Source organism: Pimephales promelas, chromosome 1 (genome assembly GCF_988280905.1).
Source record: "Pimephales promelas chromosome 1, fPimPro1.hap1.1, whole genome shotgun sequence".
NCBI classification, from domain to species: Eukaryota; Metazoa; Chordata; class Actinopteri; order Cypriniformes; family Leuciscidae; genus Pimephales; species Pimephales promelas.
In genome coordinates this window covers 41,261,447-41,284,649 of record NC_142769.1, presented here as the reverse complement: position 1 = coordinate 41,284,649, position 23,203 = coordinate 41,261,447, and the positions used below count along the sequence as shown (strand labels likewise).

The following is a 23,203-nucleotide window of genomic DNA, read 5'->3' as shown; positions in this document are numbered from 1 at the left end:
GCATTATGGACTAAACTGTTAATAAGTTGTGCTACAGTTAAAACAATCTAAGGAGCATTTGAGTTGCTATGCAGTTACTAGGTTGTCCTGGATAGTTGCTAGGGCATTATGTGGTTTCTATGCAGTCGTCTTAGAAAACACCACCACTAATTTGTATCATATCAAAAGGCTGAGTGCAGTCTAGAGATGCACTGAACAAACCTTTGGTGTAAGAATCTACTCTCCATTAATTTTGTGGATTCTCTTACAACAGTAAGAGCAATAGAAAAACTAATTTATCAGCAGTCCGTACCCTGAGAACGGCGCACTTGTGAGTGGATAAAGTTCATTAGAGTAGGTCAGCAGAGGCTTTAATCCTATTTCAAGTGCTTTGATTTCTCATTCCTCTTCGCCAAAGTACCACTGAAGAATTACTGTTTCCTGTGGATAGCGGGGCCACTGGCACAGCCAAGTGCCCAGTAATGAGCAATGGTCATGGCAAAATGATCTAGGCTGGACACAGTGGTGCTTTGATGATATTTGAGCACAGAGTGCCAAATTTATAGCAAAATAAATTCAGTGTACTAGTAATAATGCACTGATTATCACTGAACCACCCAGAACACCAACACCCTAGCAAATATTCAGAACACCAGAGAAAAAAAAAATCCCATAGAAAGTTAATTGCATGCCTTACAATGTTGTTAGATATATGTCCATTTAGGAAAAAAGTTAATCAAAGTTGGCCTAAAACAAGAACGGTTGTTCAAATTGTTCGAAATATAACTTTGATGAACATTTTTGATCCACTTTAAATGTTAACTACTATGCAACACTGTGATGCGTACTTTAACAAAGACTATTAATGATAATCATGTTTGGGAGGAGAAGCGTTGTTCTTTATATATTAAAGAAGAAGAAAATATTACCTGCATGACAACAACATGATTCCAGGTAACCCAGATCCTTACAGCCATCCCTGAAAAGGACTTTACAAGATACTTTACCAGACAGCAGTGATTTATGAACACAAGCACAATGATGAAAGCAATTATTGTGACACCAAAAAAGATTTAGCAGTTATCATTTTGAGTTGACACTGTAGTAGAGCACAGGTTGTGTGCTTGATTGCAGAGGTCAAGAGTGTGGTCAACTGCTCCCTCTACAGGCAGTACACTAAACAAAGAACGTGTTCAGCCGGAGTGAGTTTTAAAAGGCGGTTTATTCTGTTTCATTATCCCATTACGCTGCTTGACTGCTCTTTCCTCACATTCAGGGCCTGAGATTACCACCCGACCACCTGCCAAATGCGGGTGAATTTTGTTATTGGCAGGTAGCCAATGAGAATTGAGTGATTCATTAGGATTTTTACAGTTCAACGAAGTCCGCCATTGCGTTGGACTTTAGCTAAAATGTGGCGGCACATTACTGGGATAAAGAGGCCAGCTGAAAAAAAACAACCAACAAAAAGATGACGATTTGAAAAAAGAAAAGTACAAGACATTTTAATACAAAGAAGGTTCATGAGCGGCTGATTTATGAAAGCGTCTGTTTCGTAACGTTCATGCGATCAGAAAGAAGATGAGGCCCTTTTCTGACTACGTTTGGATATGCGAGTATTAAACTGTTGGTGAGATGGGATGAGATAATGTAACGCTGATGTAGGCTACAGTACAATGACAGTTGCACATGTGTGTGTGCGTGTACAACTGCGCATGTTGGGAACCATGAGAAATTGTCCGGTTACCCGGTAACTCTTCCAGTAATAACAATATTAATTTAGTTCATAGTTAACGGTTCCTGAACACTAACTAAAAGCTGTTAAGACCTGTCTACGTGACTGTGGTGGATGCGGGCGGATGTTGGTGAGCCTGGGTCAAGTCAGTTTGAGTTTTTATTTAATGGAATTTGTTTACAGTAAAGAATACACAACAACGTTATTTTGGTTTAATAAACTTTATTTAAACTTTCGTTTGGAGTTAAGTGCGCACACTCTTTAACGTTTAGTTTAAGTTTATTCTTACCGTTCTTTTTGTTTGTTTGTTTGATACGTCCAGAGAAAGTCACGTCTGAGTCCCGTGAGCACCATCCAAAGGGGTTCGAGCGGAAACATTGGACGTATATATATGGTTCCGATGATCGGGCCACAACCATTCCGGTTTCTTCACCGGGGGAACTCCAACGACTATTTTGCTTGTTTTTCTATTGTTTGTTTATAAGAAGTATATTTATTAAGTGAAGTTATTTGATAGTATTATTTGAGGTGTTTGTTTACGTATATTGGGTGTTTTCATATTTGTTTATTGTGTGTAATTGCCATTAAATGTCTGTGTATCCCCCTTTATTTGTTAATTGGTGCTGGCTACCGAGGTTGAGAAGAGTCTGACTGCAGAGTCGCAGTTTCAACCCAGCAGTTTCACAGATATTTTTGTATACATTTGTTAATTGTTTTCTTTTACTGTCTATGATTGTTTCTGTGTTCTGTAAGCTCTTGACCTCTGTAAATGTTTGAGAGGCAAATGCAGTGACCCTTCCATATTGTATGTTGGTGGAGAAAAAAATATAGGGGAGAAAAAATCATAAAATTTCTATTTAAATGAACATTAAATAAAGATCCAATTTAAGCATTATAACATTGTATACTGAAATATTAGATCAATATTAGATCTTTATTACAATAAAATTTAATTGAACAATTTTAAAAAATCCTTCAATTAAACATTTCACTCTTCAGTGTAAAAAACAGTAAATGCACTACATAAATTCTCAAAACTACATAAATTTGCATCGCCCAAGAGAAACAAAAATGATTTGTCATACACACACATACATTTGTCATACAGGCCTGAACTCATTCATCTCAGTTCTTTCTCTGTCATTCTCTCATACACATATCAACTAATTAAATAGCCTAAAACACACACCAAATCAGTCACTCACTGCAGATGTGAATATTCAACCAGTTCATAAATGTCAATAAGACATAAAACATATTAAATCTCAAAATTTAACACTTACAGCATTCAGATATACTTGGGTAGTTTTAAGTCAAATACATATTATTTTGTGAAAATATGTCTACACTAAACCCCCGCAGAGCATCAAAACTTTTGGATGGATGGATGGATGGATGGAATGCTTTCAAATTTGCATTTAGTTTGTATATTTCATATATATGAATTTTAATTTACATATTTAATAAATTAGATTGTGCGAACCAGAGTGAAACACATTTCACACTTCTTTAAAATTACAATTTAATAAATTCCTCTTCCTGCCATTCCAATTCAACTTCCTGAATGGCCAATTCAAATTGAACTGAAAGGCAGCCAATTCTTCAACTCTGAGACTTGGAGCAAGTAAGATTAAAGTTAAACGGTGAAAACTTTAAACACTTGTGGTTTTGTGGCTTACACACAAAGGTAATTATAAAACCTCTGACTGACTGGAAGTCAGTCAACCAGCAGTGGAGAGACTCAGTGACCTCCAACAATAAGTTGATGCAAATAAATTGCACTGACAAAAATATGTTACTGTAGTGTGAACACCAATAATCCACAATGTGGTGGACACATCCCAAATAGACACAGTAAAAGAAGTTAAGAACTAAAAGAAAACATCAGCTGAGTGTCCACCAAGCCCCTGCTCCAGTGTCCAGAGGTTAAAGTGTTACAAGGGTAGATGTTATTCTTCAAACTCACTCGTTCATTTCAGTTCTTTATAGAGGGAGAGGTTTATGTAAAACTCAGCAGCACGGCAGATGAAGCCTCGAAGGAAGATGCCAGGCGGCGAGAGCAGCCAGTGTGACGTTATCCTTGAGCTTCAAAAACAATGAGCAGTCTATTAAATCTTACAGGGGGTTTCTTTTGCTTTGTGTGCATGGTGTTCTTTCATAATTACCCATGTGATCCTGTGCCACAATAAAAAAGTTCTTAGTCGAAAGGGGGAAAATAGGTTTAAAGCAGCCAAGACACAGCGCCTCGCGTCCAGTGAAGCCGAGCGCAGGGGGGGAAAAGGGTTTTTAAAGTGTTATTAAAAGATGCAATTTGTTTTGACAGGTCTCTGGCATATTATGTGTGGAAATAAATCCAAATTATGTTTTTGGCTCCTCACATCCCTGAGGCCAATTCAAAGTCATTCACAGTATAAGGAAAGATGTGTCAGTGATGATTAGCTCCGCCTCCACCACAGCCATTGGTCACTTTCACATGTCCGTCATTGTCCTCGGCCACACTGGTTTCACCATCCTCTTCCTCGTCTTCTTCATTGTCACTTCTCTCATCTTTGGTTAACTATGAAAAGACGCATTTTGAGAAATTTTTTAAATAATAATAATTTATAGTGAACAACATCTAACACTCCTTTATTTCTAAAACAAATTTTAGAAAGAAAATTTGAGTGGTGTTTAACCATGCAAAACTATCCTAGACTCTTAGAAGACAAGGTTCTATATACAACCTTAAAAGGTTGTATCAGCGCTACGTATTTGGAACCCCTAAAAGGTATACAGAACCCTTTTTATGGGTTCAATAATAAGAACCCTTTAGGGTCCTTTCTAACCAGGAAAAAGTTTCAATATGGAACCTTTGGGGTTCATTCATCATCATTTGTTTTGTCCTTTCCGGATTAAATATTTCATATTATTGAAAAACATCAAGACCCTAAAATGCATTTATGAATGCATGTGAATGAACACAAAATTCCATATATAGGGGTTATAAAATGTATATATTTGTATAATTTTATGGAGTTAATCAATATCACATGAAGAGTACATTTCAGTTTTTCTCTTTAATAATCAATAATTTAATTGCAACTACAAAATGCTGCAGACTGTGCAGAGTAATGCATGAATGAATAATAGCCTATAAAGAACCTTTGAACCAAAAGGGTTCTTTCTTGTCATTATAGAACCCTTTTTAGCATAAAAGGTTCTTTGGAATTGAGTAAATATATAAATATATAGAAACCCAATATATAGAGGTTGTTGTGTGTGGTTGCCAGGGTGTTGCTATGTGGTCCGAGTAGTTTCTACATGCCACAGTTTAATAAGTAACACTAACAGATCCGACTTTTGATTTAATAAACGTTATCATTAACAGAGGTTGATGAATGCTTTGCTGTTGATGATGTTGCATATAGTAATAATAAACTTTATTTTACATATGGCTTTTAAAGCAGCTTCACAGAGCACATTAAACAAAAAATATAAGAAAAAAAAAACACAGAAATATAAAGCGTTCAAAAAACACCCTGGAATACAAAATAGTTAAAACCATCAAGAAAAAGCTAACCTAAAAAAGAAAAGAAAGGAAGAGAAAGCCCTGTCCCCTACAGATCACAGACTGAGGAGAGCGCAAATGACGCTAAGAAATATATAAAGTTATAATTATAAAGTTACATGGGGGCCAGACCCCCAGTGCCTTATATGAGCATAAGGATTTCAAACCTGCCTGGAAGTGCAAGGACTGTTCCATTAGTTTATTGATCCTTAGCTTAGAAATGATTTGAAAATCAAACAATAAGCAAGCTGATCTCCTTGCAAAAACCAAAATGAAAACCACATCGTCTGAAATCTGAAAATACAGCCGGTCTTGAAACATTAACCTAACGAGCTGTTTGTAGAAACCAGACGAGCAAGTACACAATCCATCATCCATAGTAAATGAATCCGAACAGTCTGATGTGCACTAAATCACGAATAATTACAGAGGGTCCCTTCGAGCAACAGGCTGCAGGTACACAGAGCAGAGAAGCGATTGAATCTGGCATCCCTCATCCGCTCTGCATTTGCGAGAGATCATGTACGCCTGCCAGTGCAATCACTCTCAAATTATGACTCACCTTTTTCAATAGACTGAGCTGGAGTGAAAACAATGGAGCACTAAACACGGGCTGGCAGGGCTTATTTCAATCAGAAAGCGAGTGTAATGGGGGGAAAAAAACAGAACAACGGCGCAGACCTGGATAACTCGGTCACCGCTACAAGCTTGTGTCATCATTTGTGTTTGGAGTATAATTCATGCACAATGACAATAAATGCATAGGCCTTTGCTACACATTAATTAAGGTTTCCTACAAGATCCAACAGGGAGCACTGGCCCAAAATTACTTGCTTGTACAGAAGATTCACATGCCATGACTACAACATGCAGGAATGTATACCTCTGAGATAGAATTGTGACTAAAAACTCATCTGTTGTTAAGTATAACACTACCTATCCCGGTGTTTGTTATATTTCACTAGTATATACGCTACATGGGTTTAATATCCACTGCATTTTACAACTGAAAAATCATCATCACTCTCGATTACCAAACTGACAAACTGGAGACAACTATATTTAACGGCCGTGGTAATCTCTATTGGCCCTCACCCAGAACTTAAAGATTAAATGGAGCATACGCAAGTACAATTGTGTTCTTGGGATGTACCAACCAACACTGGTATAACCGGCATTATGGGATTGACCAGAAAAGCCAGAAGAAATTATGCAATAACAAATCACAATAGGACATTTAAGTTTGACAATAAATGAAAACCGTGTCATCGCTGAAACTGTACCAGCTCACAAGACAACAGATAACTTTTGTTCAAAACAGCTTTAGTCAGGAACTCATAAAATAAAACAGTCCGTCCACATGCAGGTCAGAGCATATATGCCCGTTTTATGACTTGTTAAGGTTTCAGTTCTGTCAGTTGAGATGATTGACAACAAGCCGAGGGTGGTTAATGGTATGTGTTAGTGACACATAGCCTACGGACTGCATAGATGCACCTCATTACTTGTTTTACTATTATTTATGAGTCATTCAGATCTCCTGCACCTGGAACCGTTTTATAAATTATAATTATAATATGTATTCAGGGCTTTTGACGCAACACTTAACCCCAGGTTAATGTCTTTTTTAACCCTGGGTAAAGCAATGTTTCTCACTTGTGATTTTGAAAGGGGTTAGTGATGCTTTTAACCCTGGGTTATAAAGATCTGCAACAAACTGCAGTGCCAAAGGTATAAAGTGCCAAAATGTCATGGCGAGTTGTTTAGCAACAGACAATTATCTTAATCTGCCTCAACCAATTCAAGGCCTTGCCTTGCCTTGCCTACCATGTTTTAGCAGATCCAAGACAGGTTCATGTCACAATATTAACATATGCACAAGCAAATATAAACACAAATCACATACAGTGTTTTATTTGTCAAATCAATGTTATTAATTGCATAAAATTTGGATTTGGACTTTAAAACCAGGATTTCCAAATGTACATTGAGAAATCTCTAAATATGTCTACCCAAAATGAATTTCCAAATATATGAATACTTATAAGTAAAATATGAAGAAATATAACAAATCGATATTTCATGAGTGTGAATTTAAACAAATAAAACCTTCCCAAATGTAAATGTAGATCAACTTACACTTCCGAAAAGGAACATCTTCACCATACGTAGAATCAGATATGCCCAGAATATGTGGAGCATCAACAGGACGACAAGCATGAAGTTAAAAAAGTAGTATCCAAAGAATGGTGGGTAATGGTCAAGCGGGTAAACCCATGTGCAGTGAATGATCCTGGTATAAAAAATACATGAGACAACAGAGATTTTTACAACTTTTCATAGTATAAGTTATGTAAACTATGCCTGAGACTCTTTATAAGAACTTAAAGATGTAAATAATAAAAATTCTCACCAAAATGGAAAGATTATGAGTCGCGTGATTATGAAGATAGCAGCAAATACCACAAAGATGCTGTTGCACGTTTTTTCCCATTTGGCATAGTTGAAGATCTTAGCGGACTGCAGAGAAATAACACACACACACAAAAGATTTATCCATGCACATCATTTTTTTTAGTTCATGTGCCCTCCTGATCTTTAAATCAAAATCCGCCTAAAAAAAAGAGAGAGTAATCAAATAAAATAAGATTGGTCATTAACCTCCAGAAGAATGTCAGAAGAATCGTGAATGAGCATGACCAGGGTCCCGACCCGGATGTAGTTTCCACACCAGGAGAAAGCCAAGAGAGTCAGTGTGGCCCAATGATGGATGATCTGTTCTTTAAAGTCCTAAAATATAGAAATACATTTACAAAAAAAGAGTTCACAGTAATTCTCTGTGACAGTGAAAAAATTAGATGTGCTGTTAGATGAGATCTGTATCTGAAATAAAAACAACAACAAATCAATCTAGTTTTAAATAATAGATTACAATAGCTTGCACTGTGCGTCTATTTTTTTTTTAAAATAATGATCAGATGTTTATTCCAGGTCATGTGATAAATGGTTAGGCTCAGGCAAGACATAATTTAAAGTTTAATTTGAAAGATTTCAAGTAGTTAAAATGTAAGGGTATAATTATGCAGAATAAGATCACATGATACTGACCTTTCGTTTGACATCGAATGTTATTCTGAGCACTAGCGACAAATAGAAGCTCATCTCCACAATATAATACCAATACTGTGACTCCAGCATGGACTGCAAAAGCGAAAACAACAATAAGAGTTGTTATAAGAACAATGATGCACAATAACAAGGGATAACCAGTGTTAGATTTATGACGGAAAATGTAAAAGACTCTTTTGATTGATCAGAGATATAATTCAAAGTGAAATGTATGTAATTCATTCATTGTGCTTTGAAGAGGGCCCTTTTTTGAGTGATTATTCTTAGAAACTCAATGTTTTGAGTGCCAATCTGGATGACATCACTGTTCTTTTGATTACAACCTGGAACTCCGATAACAAGTGAACGGTTCCAAAAAAACTCTTCAGCTGGGCCAACAAAAAACATCTTTCTTCTAAATATGGCCATGTTTGATTTGGAACATGTGACTATGATGCATGAGCATTATTATCTGCCTTTTTTATTAGCCATGCCGTAAATTTGAGCATTGCATGAACACTTTATCGGGGCCGGGGTCAAAGTGAGCAAAATCTCGTCTGCTCTTATTAGTGCAGATAAAATGAACAATAAAATATACTTTGGAGCAAATACAAGCAAATTAAAGATCTGAAGTCTGGAACATACCTGTTTGGGATAACCAATCCATACCTCCCGCAAATTATAAAACCAGGGTTTCTGTGAGAAATAGAAGAATCAATAAAAATACTGAATTAATAAGATGACAAAATGGAAATGTTAGCTTCTAAACGAACTTAAAACTTTACTGTCTGACATGAAAAATTAGCTTTTCATCTATTTATTAATGACAGTGTCAAGAGCTGCAATGTGACTTTGTTCTAAAACAGCATTATACTGCATTATACGAACACAAAAACTGTTCCAAACGCAATCACCAAACGAAAGCCAATAATGTTGTGTTTCTCAACCAGGGGGCTATATGACTTAAAATGATATTAAATAAGATTAACTTTAAAATGAGCTAAATAATAAATATCAAGATATTTATTATTTTGAGTTGTCCTCTCAACAACTGTGAGGAAGCCTTTGCAATTTAATAAAGTAAAACACCATGAGCATTTTTAATGAATATACATCCATCTCTCTCTCTCTCTCTCTCTCTCTCTCTCTCTCTCTCTCTCTCTCTCTCTCTCTCTCTCTCTCTCTCTCGTGCGCATGCGTGAGCGTTTGCTGAGTGAGTGCGGAGTGTGAATCGGAGCGTAATTGTGGAGTCCTTTCTTCTTCTTCAAAGGTCTGTTTTACTTAAGTGTTGTTTCTCTCACTGTTTTTATTGTGTATGGTCACAAAGCACTGGGGATATTGTGGTGGGAAAAGGGAGGTGGGTTAGCCAGTTTGAACTGGTAGTTTAAACTGGCTACCATGGCGAATGTGGAGGTGGAGAGTTATGAACAACTCACCCGGCAACATGGAATAAAAGTGCCGGTTGGAGTTGAGTGTTCAGTCGAAGAATGTGTGTTAGCAGTAGGATCGGTGGTTGGTGTTGGTCACAGCAGTATTCGTTCGGCGTCGAGAATGAACGGTGCTGTGGTGATTTTTTTAGATAAAACTGAGAAAGTGAACACGATAGTTGAAAATGGGATTGTCCTCAATGATAGTTTGATCAAGGTTTTCCCACTTGTTAACCCAGCGAGAAAGGTTTTGCTGTCTAACGTGCCTCCTTTTATTAGTGACGAAGCGCTGAAACGTGAATTATCTCGGTATGGACAATTAGTTTCAGCAATTAAAAAAATTCCGTTAGGGTGCAAATCCCCGTTGTTGAAGCATGTTGTGTCTTTTCGTAGACAGGTATACATGATTTTGAGGAGTGATATTGATGAGTTGAATATTGCTTTTAAATTCAAAGTTGATAGTTTCGATTATGTAATTTTTGCCACAACAGAGAGCATGAAATGCTTTGGATGCGGGAAAGTGGGGCATTTGGTACGTGCGTGTCCAGACAAAAATGTGCCCAATGTTACAGATGATGAAAGTGGGTCTCAAAGTCATAATGAAAATCAAAGTGTAGAAAAAGAAAGTGAAATTGGTGAGGGTTCAGTTTTGAATGTGGACAATGATGAAGAACCAGGAAGAAGTGGAGTGAAGAGTAGTGAGAAACGAATTAGAAAAGATGACGAGACAATGGACATTGAACTTGATGAGATGGTGGGTGAATTACTCAAAGAGGATGAAGCAATATTTAAAGTGCCATCAGTGAAAAGGAAGTCTAATCTTGGTGAAAGTATAGCTAAATCAAAGAAAAAGGCACAAGATGAGATCAGTACCAAATGTTCTGAGGTGGTGAATTCAAGTGATATGTCTGACTCAGAAAGTGAGCAGGAATTCTCTGAAGGTCCAGTTGAGGAAGAGTTGAGACAAGAATATAGTGGGTACAGTTTGGAGAAAATGAAAAATTTTCTCCAGCGCACAAAAGGAATGAGGAATGTTGAAGTAATAGATTATTTTCCTGACCTCTCTTTGTTTATTGACTCAGCAAAAAGCTTAATGAAACAAAAAGGGGAAGGATGTCTGTCAAATCCTGAAGTGTATCGTCTAAAAAAGATTGTGCAAAAAGTACGCCCTCAAGCATTAAGTAATGATTTGTCACAAGAATAGCAGAGTGATATGGATCTGGTTTGTTGTGCTTTTTTCATCCCTCATAATGAGTAATTTTAAAATCTCTTCCCTGAATGTAAATGGGGCGAGGGATGTAAGCAAAAGAGCGCAGATTTACGAGTTGATGAAACTAAAAAATATTGATGTTATGTTTTTGCAAGAAACTCACAGCACAAAGGAAAATGAAGTCGAATGGATGAAAGAGTGGGAAGGAAACATTGTTTTGAGTCATAAGACTGCTTTGAGTGCTGGGGTGGCTGTGTTGTTTTCAAAGACTTGTTTACCAATATCATATGATGTCACAGAAGTAATACAAGGTAGATTAATTAAGATAAAAGCAACATTTGAAAATGTCACTTTGGAATTAATAAATGTCTATGCCCCTGTAAAATCAATAGAAAGAATGTTGTTTCTTGAAACTTTATGTGAAAGCCTAAAAGAATGTAATCTAGAAAATGTTTTAGTTGTGGGTGGAGATTTTAATTGTACAAGTAATGATTTAGATAGGAATCATATTGAGCCTCATATGGCTTCAAGGGGTAAATTACAAAATATCATTCAAACTTGTCAAATTTGTGATGTGTGGAGAATTTTTCATAGTAACGAAAGACAATATACATGGGCTCATGTAAAAGAAAATTGTATCTCTTTAGCAAGATTGGATTCTTTCTTTTGTTTTAATCATCAGAAACAATGTTTTAAAGCTTGTGATATTTGTCCTGTTGGTTTCTCTGACCACTCAATGGTAGTAGCATGTGTTTTTATTAATTCAATCAAATATAAGAGTGCCTATTGGCATTTTAATAGTGCTTTAATAGAAGATGCTCATTTTTGTAAATGTTTTTCTTTTTTTTGGTTGGGGTGGAAATCTAAAAAGTCATCTTTTACATCAATACAACAGTGGTGGGAGATTGGGAAGGTGCAAATACAAACATTCTGTAATCAGTACACTTTTAATGTTTCTAGAGATATAGTTAAGTCTATAAGAAGTCTAGAAATGGATATTGTTGAACTTCAGGCTTTAAATGAAATCTCGGCAAATCCCAACCAATTGCGGGCTCTTAAAGGAAAAAAAGCAGCCTTAGCAGATCTATTAGGGACAAGGTCTCAGGGGGCGTTGGTTAGATCTAGATTTCAGAGTCTTTCTGAAATGGATGCCCCGTCCAAGTTCTTCTTCAGTTTAGAAAAGAAAAATGGCCAAAGAAAAAGTATTCAGTGTTTACGATCAGAAGGTGGAAAAGTCCTGACTGAGGTTTCTGACATTCGGAAAAGAGCTGCCAGTTTTTATAAGGAGCTGTATTCCAACAGTGTTGTGAATGGACAGTTAATGGCTGAATTTGTATCCAATCTACCAAGAGTGAAGGAAGATTCATATGCAGAACTGATATGTCCTTTAACAACAGATGAAATTCTTAATGCTGTTCAGAGTATGAAGAATGGTAAAACACCAGGATTGGATGGGTTGCCTGTTGAGTTCTATAAGGCATATTGGCATTTGTTGGGAGAAGATCTACTGGCCGTCTTAAGTGACAGTTTGGATAAAGGACAACTGCCACTAAGTTGCAGAAGAGCTGTTTTAACTTTGCTCCCTAAGAAAGGTGATCTCAAGGAGATAAAAAACTGGAGGCCTGTTTCTTTATTATGCACTGATTATAAGATCTTATCCAAAGCTTTGGCGAACAGACTGAAGAAAGTAATTGGACAGGTTATACATTTAGATCAATCTTATTGTGTCCCTAATAGATCAATCGTGGATAATATATCCTTAATTCGGGATATTTTGGAAGTTTCTAGACTGTGTGGGAAAAAATGTGGCCTAATTTCCCTAGATCAAGAGAAGGCGTTTGATCGGGTGGATCATCAATTTTTATGGTATACTTTTGATACTTTTGGTTTTCCACCTGCCTTCACTGCCTTGATTAAAGTGCTTTATGAAAATATTGAAAGTGTACTGAAAATCAATGGTGGTTTGAGTAGCCCTTTTAAAATACAAAGGGGTATTAGGCAAGGATGCGCCTTGTCAGGAATGCTGTACTCAATAGCAATAGAACCCATGTTAAATAAAATTAGGACTCATCTGGATGGTTTTATGTATGACAGTACATTTCCACCTATAAAGCTATCAGCATATGCAGATGATATTTTAGTTTTAACCAGTGGACAAGATGATATTGACAAGCTGGTTGATATTGTTAACATTTATGGAAAAATCTCATCTGCAAAAATAAATTGGGCCAAAAGTTCAGCATACAGGGTTGGAGAATGGAATGAAGGAGAACTGGTATTACCTGGTGAAATGGTCTGGTCACAAAGAGGTCTGAAGTATCTTGGAATTTTTTTGGGTGATGAAATTATAATGAAAAGAAACTGGGAAAGTATTGTCGAAAATGTAGAAGGAAGATTTGAAAGGTGGAAATGGCTTTTACCTAAAATATCCTTTAGGGGGAGAGCATTGATTATTAATAATTTAGTAGCCTCCTCACTATGGCACAGAATAGCAGTTCTAGAGCCTCCTGAAGGGGTTCTTGGAAAGATACAGGTTAAGATGATTAACTTCTTTTGGGATCGATTACATTGGTTACCACGGAATGTTTTGTACCTTCCAAAAGAAGAGGGTGGTCAAGGGGTGGTGGATCTTTTGAGCAGGAAAGTAGCTTTTAGGCTACAGTTTGCTCAAAGGTTTTTATACTGTCCTAATGTCTCATGGTTTGGACCAGCCTGTTGCCTTTTGAGTAAGGTTGGAGGGTGGGGTTTCAGAAGAAATATTTTTTGGACAGATTGTAGGAGTTTTAATTTGAAGTCTATCTCGTCTTTTTATGAAAGTTTAAGAAGAGCATGGTGTTTGGTACAGATTAAAAGATCAGCGTCATATCAGTCTCTGCATTGGTTTTTGGAAGAGCCATTGATTAATGGTGCTCGACTTGATTTATGTGGAGATACAACTTTGTGGTTGATGCAAACTTTAACAAAAGCCAAAGTTGTTCAAATGAAGGACTTAATAGAAGTGGCTGGTACTGCGATGGACAATGTTGATGCCTTTGCACAGAGACTTGGAATTAAATCAACAAGAACAGTAAATTTTTTATTGAAAAAGTGGCGGAAAAATTTGAGTGAAGACGACTGGAACTTTTTGTCAAGTCAAGCTCTTCCTGATAAAACAGACAATTTTCCGCGTATGGTGATATCCAAAAGTGTTATAGAAAATGAAAATGTTTTGTCAACCTCAGAGCATGTGAGAGATATAATGTTCGACACAATAGGAGGAAAGAGTTTATATAATGTCTGTGTGAAGGTGATAAATAATGAGAAGTTAAAACGTATGGATACACCATGGAGAGACCATTTAAGTGTTGATTCTGATGTCAAACCTTTCTGGGGCTCTTGTTACAAACCACCATTGACTAAACATGTGGGTGATCTTCAATGGCGAATTTTACATGGAATTGTTGCTATAAATGCTTTTATCTCATTGTTGAATCCGAATGTGCAAGATAGTTGTCCTTTTTGTGGGGCAAGAGAAACCATTTTTCATTGTTTTATGCATTGTGAGAGACTAAGACCTCTATTTGGTTTATTGGAGATTTTATTTACTAATGTTAATGAAGTGTTTACAATGATTGTGTTTATTTTTGGTTTTAAATATTGTAAAAGAAAGAAGAAGAAAGGACGGTTGTTAAACTTTATTCTGGGTCAAGCCAAAATGGCAGTTTATATTAGTAGGAAACATGAAATTGCTGGCAATAGTACAAATGTTGTATTGTTGTTTAAGGGGCTCATAAAAGCAAGGATAAAACATGATTTTATTTTTTATTCTCATATGAAAAAATTGGAAAACTTTGAAGATATGTGGAGTGTACAAAGAATGTTGTGCTGGATTGAAAATGACACATTGCACTTTATTGAAGAATTTGAGTAGGTCAAGGTGATTTCTTGATTTCTTGCTAATGTAGTGTTTATATATTTTTTTAATGTTGTGTAGTTAGTTAATAAAGGTGTCTTAAAATCTCTCTCTCTCTCTCTCTCTCTCTCTCTCTCTCTCTCTCTCTGGCCATGAATGCCCATTTTGCCCACAAAGGGAGACTGTTTTTCATGTTTTTATGAGTTGTCATAGACTTAAACCTTTATTTGTTTTTTTACAAAATTTGTTTAAGTCTTTTAATGAAGAATTTTCCATGCAAGCTTTTATCTTTGGGGTAAAACATACAAAGAGAAGAAAGAGAGAGTGTCAGTTGTTGAATTTTGTTTTGGGCAAAAGTAAAATGGCAATATACATGAGTCGGAAAGAAAAAAATGAAAAAAATCAAGATTTTGATCTGGTGTCAATGTTTGGTGCCATGGTGAAGTCAAGAATTTTGATTGATTTTAGGTTTTATAAAGCTACTTCATGTCTTGCCATGTTTGAGGATGTTTGGTGTTATGGAGAGGCTTTGTGCTCTGTGGTAGATGACAATCTTTGTTTTATTCAATTTATGTAATTTATTTTAAGTAGGTTGTTTTTAATGTTTTGAAAAAAAAAAGAAAATTTGGAATAAAGGTTTTTTTAAATTCTCTCTCTCTCTCTCTCTCTCTCTCTCTCTCTCTCTCTCTATATATATATATATATATATATATATATATTAATAGTGCCATTTGAAATTTTCTTCTAGAATGATCATTTTTATCAAGCTTGTATATTTAAGTTCAGTGATTTCACTTAAATGGCAATGATAATTACCTATTAATTGTTATTTAAGTGAAATTACTGAACTTAAATATACAAGTTTGATAAAAAATCATCATTAAAGAAGAAAATTTCAAATGGCATTTATATATATATATATATATATATATATATATATATATATATATATATATATATATATATCTTACATCTCCCTTTTCACAAGCTGTAATATAAATGAAATTTCAGCTCTATTCATTTATTATAGCTTGTCAAATTTCTCCTTTTTGGGAGTGAGCAGAAACGCTGTGTGTCCCTTTAAATGCAAATGAACAGCTGAACCCCACCCCCATCCAGAGGACTGTTGATCCTTTACATGTGCAACCTTTAGACGCACATGGACGTTTCTGAATGGTTAGTGGATCCATTTATAGTTCTTGTGGAGTTAAACTGATTCATCTGTTTCTGAGGGATTTCCATTGAAAATAAAATGAATCCCATGCTCTCGTCTCATCAGAGGCTGGGACTCCAAATAGCGTTTTGTGCTCGTCTGTGTGTGGAGCCAACAACAAAACAGTTTGCATGCTTTGCTCGAACTTTTGCCATGCATTGTGTTAGAACTGGTTACATTGTTGTCGCTTGCAAAAAACAAACGTGAGCGCCGTGGGTGGCTGCCTATACTGTAGTGCGTTTCAAATCGGTCTGAATTCACCACAGGGCTCATCTGTCAGAAGCTTCACACGCACATTAGATCTCTAACCCCCCCGAGCGCATCATAGAGACATCCTAATCATGTCAATCATCAGTACAGGAAAACAAGCACATTTTTCATAGATGTCTTACTTCAGATATGCAATTTTAAGGAAAACCATAAGAAAAGGATAAACTTACATCATACAGGGCTATGATTCCACCAATGAACGTCCCCACATAAAACACCAATCGCCAACTATAGAGACAACCCAACAGAGAGGAACGCTCATGTGATCAGGGATTACATTCAGATCAAAAACACTAATCAACAATAGTCTGGAAGTGGAAGCACACAGCAACAAGTCAGTAACCATTTGGTTTTGGGGTAAATGACAGCTGCAGCAAATTAGACTGCTTACATTTACACATTTAGCATTATTATTATTATTATTTTTTTTTTAAACCTTGCATTCAAGGTTTTCAGTTCATTTTAAAACTTATGTTGCCATTTCTAGCGCACTGCTTGAAGACTGCTAGAACACTAGTTTATCGTCATTATACGACAATATTTGACAAAAGAATGCAGCATTTGACCAATCACTATCAAGTATTCCAGACAGCTATGTGGCAAGTCAAAAAAGCGTATATGTCTTTATTTCATACCTGGCCTCTCTGAATTTTTTCAGAACACTAGGACGGTCCTGGTTTCGTCTCCTCCTGAACCAGCGCTCCACTTGTCTACTTGACCAGCTGCATTTTTTACACAGACCATCTATATCTGCCTAATAAAAGATGGAGGAGATCAGTGTTGCACTGCAAACATCTCCTGCAGAAATGTGCCGTTTTGATTTCCAGTTTCCAAAAAAGCTAGAGAATCTTGCCTTAAAAGATGTCTTAAACAGTGACGCTCTCACGTGATCAAGCCACAAGCCACTTTAAATCTGATGAGGATTTGAAGTTCAGAATGATATGTTGTTAAGTGAGAGGAGAAGACGTTACCTGTCTTGGGTTTTTTGACTTTGTATTGAAATAATGTTCAAGAACAGCATTGTGCTCCACTTTGTATCCGGTCTTCTCTGAAACGCCAAACAACGCTGCAAACGGTGTCGCTATTAACCTAAACAGACAGACATTAGTAGAATTAAAACACTGACATTTTTTATAATGTTTATGTTGGCATTATCTTCCAAACATGAATAAATCACTGATGCATTTTTTTACATCCTTCATAGGAATCATATTTAAAACTTAAGGAAACAACTTAAAACTATACTTAAGCGGGTTTCAAAATAGTATAGACTTTCTAGTAAAAAGCTAGTTTTTATTAGCAGACTAGCAGTGCAGGTGCAGCACAACAAAACTCTACCCTGACAAAAAAGATCAAGCTAGGTTATGCTGATCTCAAAGCCTGACCAGAGAAATGTGGCTAAAATCACTCTGAACACATCCAATACCAGATTGGGAGATGAGAAAATTAGGCCGGTTTAAGCATTTTTATTGTGCTTGATGTTTTTTTGTTGTTGTTTGTTTTTTAGAAGGCTGAATAGTCGTTTAAGGTCTTTTTAATAGTTAAACTATTTTATTTAGTTCATATTTAGTGTAGGTAACTCTTTACAACTCAATCAGCTCCTTAGTTTAGTAATCAGGTCACTGATCAGGAAGTTGGCCATTTTAAGGCCTGTCTCAATCACAGAATTCTTTCAGTGAACTGAAACTTTTGATCCCTAAAAAGTCCCACAATGCACCATGAAAACCAGCAAGCATTGATGCTCACTTAATCTCAAGCACAAAACAAATCATATGGGTTTTGTTTTTGTTTGTTTGTTTTTTACAAAAAACATGTTTTTCCATAAAAATTTATCAAGACAGGTTATTTAGGCTACCTAATGTAGCTAACTTTTAAAATAAATTTACAGATGAAATGTTGCAGAATAAGTGACAGTATTTATCATCATACTTTTAAATAAAAAAAAAAAAAAAAAAATGAATGTCAGAAAGATATCTGCTCTGCTGTAAATTGTAAATACCAGTAGTGGCGGTGTCACCGGGAGGGGAGTGAACTGATAGAGATCATCAATTACTTGCATCATATTTAGTTTATTAAGCCAAAACACAATTTTTTTTAATGTCACAAACACACGTCAATACAGTTGGTTATTTTTTATCAGCAGCTGCTTAGAAGCTTATAGTAGCTATACTTCAAAAAGCGTAGCTTTACAAGCAGCTTTTATAAGCTTTAAATTAGTGCTGGGCGGTATGACTAAAAATCTATATCACGGTATTGTTCAAAATTATACCAGTTTCACCGTACAGTATTCTTTTCTCCAAGCACGAGTTAACCACGTTTTCTACTGAGTGAGAGGACATACTTCAGACTGACTTAGAAGGCCCTATTGTACTGTCATGAGTGAATTTTGTAGAAGAAATCCACAGCCACGCTAGTATTAGGTATTAATACAGGTTTGCAAGGCTGTTTACATTAGGTGCCAGCAGAAGGCGCTTTAGGAGCGGCAGAAATGGCGGTTTCCACGGTAACTAATGCCTATACAAAAGCAACGCAACGCACATGCTGCTTTACCAGATAAAAAAAAAAAAAAAAAAAAAAAAAAAACATTGATGAAAACAGATCAGACTAACTTGTAAGACTGAGCAGTTTATGCAACCTGGCACAAATGTGGTATATTTTAAAGAAACTAATACTTTAATTCAGCATGCACACATTCAATTGTTTAACATCCCAGATAGCATAATGTAGGCTACGTCTGCAAGATGTCTGTTAAAGATCCCTTCATCTGGAAAGCATCTGCTGTTTACTAACATCTGATAGACATCTTTAAGATGTCAGTTTATCATAGCCTACATCCTTCATTAGTAGCCTACATCTTAAAGACATCTTAAACGTCCATTTGACTTCTAACAGGAAGCGTCCTAGACATATTGCAGATGAACAAACACTATGAAAAAATATGCCTTCCAGATGAAACACACATCAAATAGACATCTCCTTGATGTACGTGTGCTATCAGGGGTTGACAGTAAAACAAATGTAGATAATGTTTTTTTTTTGTTGAAAAAGAAAACATCTTTCATGTTAAATTGTGTATTGAGTTGGCCATGGCCCACTTGATTTATCTTCTTGCGCTTCAGATTTTCCAGTAAGAATACAGTGAGCATTGATGCCCCCTGGTTTTCACTGTGGTTTGTGGGACTTTTTAGGGAGTGAATGTTTCAGTTCACTGAAAGGATTCTGTGATTGAGACAGGTCTTAAAATGGCCGACTTCCTGATCAGTGACCTGATTGCTAGTCTAAGCTGATTTAAACGCACCCACAGAGTTGTAAACACAGTTACCAATACTATATGAACTAATTATTTAACAAAGAAAAAGACCTAAAACAGCCACACAGCCTTCTCAAAAGAAAAAAAAAGCCTTTGCTAGTTTTCTCATCTACCAGTCTGGTCAGGCTGGTATATTGGGTGGTTTTCAAAATGGGGCATTTACAAATTCTCACGCTGGCTATTGAAATATATACCCTGAGTGATAGATCAAATGTTAATTTCCTGCAACATAATCAGAGAAATTCCACCACCAACTCACCTTTCAAACAAGTATCTGACTAGCAGGAAAACTAAAGCATACGGCACAATGACATAGAGGTGGGAAACTTTGGCATAGACGAGCTCTTCCTGATCTGTGAGATCGTCCCACGTGAGGTTCCCCGGCAGCCACAGCCGGTCCCACCACAACCATTCACCAATCATACCAATCATGACCACGATCTGTTGGACACAGCAGATGACAAGTGTCAGACAAGACTGCACGCATCACATATTACAAAAAGAAGTGTTTTCAGCCAACACTCTGAATACTGAATTCATTCGAGGAGAAAGTGTGAGTATTCGACTTAAAAACAAAATTGACACCAATCATTGACAAAATTGAAAACAAGGTTCATGATGCATCAGTACACACATTATTCTAAAGAAGAGAAGTTTAATGACGTTTTATCCTGTTTATTATTGATATGATACCTATATCAGTACATAATATAATAGTAGCATCCATCCATACAGCATAAAAGTCTATGGTACACTCATAAATTTGTAGAACCTTACAAAAAATAATGTTTCTATTATATATTAAAGAGAGATCAGAGAAGATTTGGGAAATGATATCAGAGGTATTGGTTCAGAACATATTAGATTTAGACATGTAAGAATTAGTGATGAAATCAGGCTTATTCAACACCGTGTATTTATGTCATATATTTATATATTTGTCATAAAATAATTAATATATATATATATATGTATATATATATATGTATGTATGCATGTGTGTATGTATATATACTATATATATATATATATATATATATATATATATATATATATATATATATATATATATATATGCGTGTGTGTGTGTGCATCCAATTACACCTACAAAAAATGTGAAGCAGAATCTTGAAAATACCAAACAATAAAAGGTCAATATCAAAAGACTTTCATCAAAAAACTATCATTGCTAAAATAGTTGGGATTTTTGTAGCTCTAATTGTATATATAACCATGCAGATTCTGAAAAGGATTTGTCCAATTTGTTGATAGTAAAACAGCTTTGCTGTTACTGAAAACAGTATAGGGCCGATGCTAACCCCAGGGCTAAACCACATGCTTACTGTATGTACCAACACACACACACCTGAGATGCCATGCACCCAAACGGCAAATACAGGGCTAGCAACATGTTCTTGTGCAGATATAAAGTTCAAATCTATTCAGTGAATTGCATCATGTTCAACAGCAACTCACACCCAAGCTAATAGAGTATAAGTATTAGTTGTGATACACACTAAAGCTGGAAAATTAATAAGGCCATCACAAGTGAAAGTAAGTCTCAGAGACTAAATTATTACATAATCCTTTGTTATTTTGTTCAGGTTTCCCACGGTCCAGACTGGGTTAGTAATTAATCCTGGGTATCAAGTTTTGAGATATTAAACTGTACTGTAGATCCTGGGTTGATTTATTTAAAGTAAGAAGTTTAAATGAATTAACCAAAATATTTTGGATAAAACTTTAGTTGATTCGTTTTTGGACTAAATGTCTTATTATAGGTGTTATTATTAGCAATTTATCAGCAAATTGGCTGATGTTTGGAAGTGATCAGACAACAGATGTGGCATTTAAAAATGTTATATAATAAGAGATCGTATACATATAAACTACTGTTCAAATAATTTGGGTTAAGATTTTTTTTAAGAAATGAATATTTTTATTCAGCATGAACACGTTAAATTGATGAAAATTGACAGTAAATAAATGTATAATATTACAAAAGATTTCTTTTTCAAATACAATATAATCAAACAATCAATTGGGGGAGGGGTGGTTTCCACAAAAATGTGAAGCAGCACACCTTTTTTCAACATTGATAACAATAATAAATGTTTCTTGAGCAGCAAATCAGCACATTAGAATGATTTCTGAAGGATCATGCACTGGAGACTGGAGTAATGATGCTGAAAATTCAGCTTTAATCACAGAAATAAATTAGGCCCACATTTGTAAATGTATTACAATCAAAAAAGGATATTTGAAATTGCAATAATATTTCCCAATTATATTATTTTAACTGTATTTAATAAATAAATGCAGCCTTGGTGATCATAATCTCCTAAAATCAAACAAACAAAAAATGTTACCAACTCAAACTATTGAACTAATGGCTAACTGCTCATTACTTCAACAATAATACAGCCTAACATTTTGGTTTTGATCAGGCAATACAGCACACAATGGCAGTCTTATCTATCTCCATGACATGTACATGTACAGAATGACCAGAACACCATGTCAACTGAACATAACAAAGAGCTCAGAGTTTGTTTGAGCAAGACGCTGAGTAAACAAAGCTTGCCTCTCCATGTACAGCTCACACAGAATTATCACTATCCTTCCCTTCAACCCTAATACTGCCAAACACAACTCTAATAATTATTTACACCATCGCAAAGCCACTATCTTCTTTGTTAACCATTTCTGATAACAAGAAACTAGGATATATGAACTGAATATAGTTAAAACTCAAGAACTGACCAACTTAAGCACATTAAAATTTTTCAAACTTTAGCATTACAGTCCAACCCAGCTTATAATATAGAAGTTGTCAATTGTCAAACACAATTTAACAAATACAACAGGAAAACCTGGGTTTAACATTATTTTCCAATGTCTTAAAATCCAGGTAACAGGTTTCCACAAGCTCTACTTCATTAGAGACACTCTCCAAACATCTTCCATAAAGGCCTCTTTAAACAAAAAAAGAAAAAACACAAGATTGAAAGTTTTTCAAAGGTCAAGAAAAAGCAAACACTTAGGCTACCTCTGCTACCTGTCAGCGGTTCAGCGCAGTGTTCAGGTAACCGTCTGATCTCACGCCGCTCGCTCTGCGTTCCGCTGGTGAAGTGAGTAACATGACAGCACCGCTGCTCTCGAGACCCACGGGAATGTTCTTTGTCTGAATTACTTTGTGGTCACACCCTACCTTAGTAGCAATTGAGTTGCTTCCTCCCCTCCCTACTTACCTCCTTCTTACCTTCTGTAGATTAACAGGCATTCATTGGGTTCACTCATGCGCACACATAAAAACTGCGCCCTAAGGACTCACCTTATTTGCATAGTGCAACTGATAGAGCTGCAAAAGGTGAGGGCGAGATAGTGTGTGTGAACAGCCAGATACGACAAAAGGACAAACAGTCAATGACTCAGTTCTATGAGGTGTGTTTCCAGTAAAAACACACTGCCAGTACTTGCACCCATTAGATGCCTTGAATTCAGAAGACACC

The 23,203-nt window shown here is 35.9% G+C and overlaps 1 protein-coding gene across 5 annotated transcripts; it reads right to left on the bottom strand.

Moving 5' to 3' along the window:
* Window positions 1-2,629: 2,629 nt before the first annotated feature.
* On the bottom strand, window positions 2,630-23,078 carry cers3a (ceramide synthase 3a). Of its 5 annotated transcripts, none has more exons than XM_089129707.1 (11): window positions 23,026-23,078; window positions 19,951-20,132; window positions 17,353-17,470; window positions 17,017-17,135; window positions 16,552-16,609; window positions 9,015-9,065; window positions 8,370-8,462; window positions 7,923-8,051; window positions 7,675-7,781; window positions 7,401-7,554; window positions 2,630-4,271 (listed from the first exon to the last, which is right to left on the bottom strand). In XM_089129707.1, the coding sequence occupies exons 2-11, from the start codon at window positions 20,121-20,123 to the stop codon at window positions 4,140-4,142; spliced, it is 1,134 nt and encodes a 377-aa protein (XP_088985833.1). In that variant the 5' UTR covers window positions 20,124-20,132; window positions 23,026-23,078; the 3' UTR covers window positions 2,630-4,139. The 5 variants fall into 5 exon arrangements, with proteins under 5 accessions (XP_088985833.1, XP_039529224.2, XP_088985832.1 ...); XM_039673290.2 differs by having other exon boundaries at window positions 22,943-23,034; XM_089129706.1 differs by lacking the exon at window positions 23,026-23,078 and adding an exon at window positions 22,954-23,007.
* Between the last annotated feature and the right edge of the window lie 125 nt (window positions 23,079-23,203).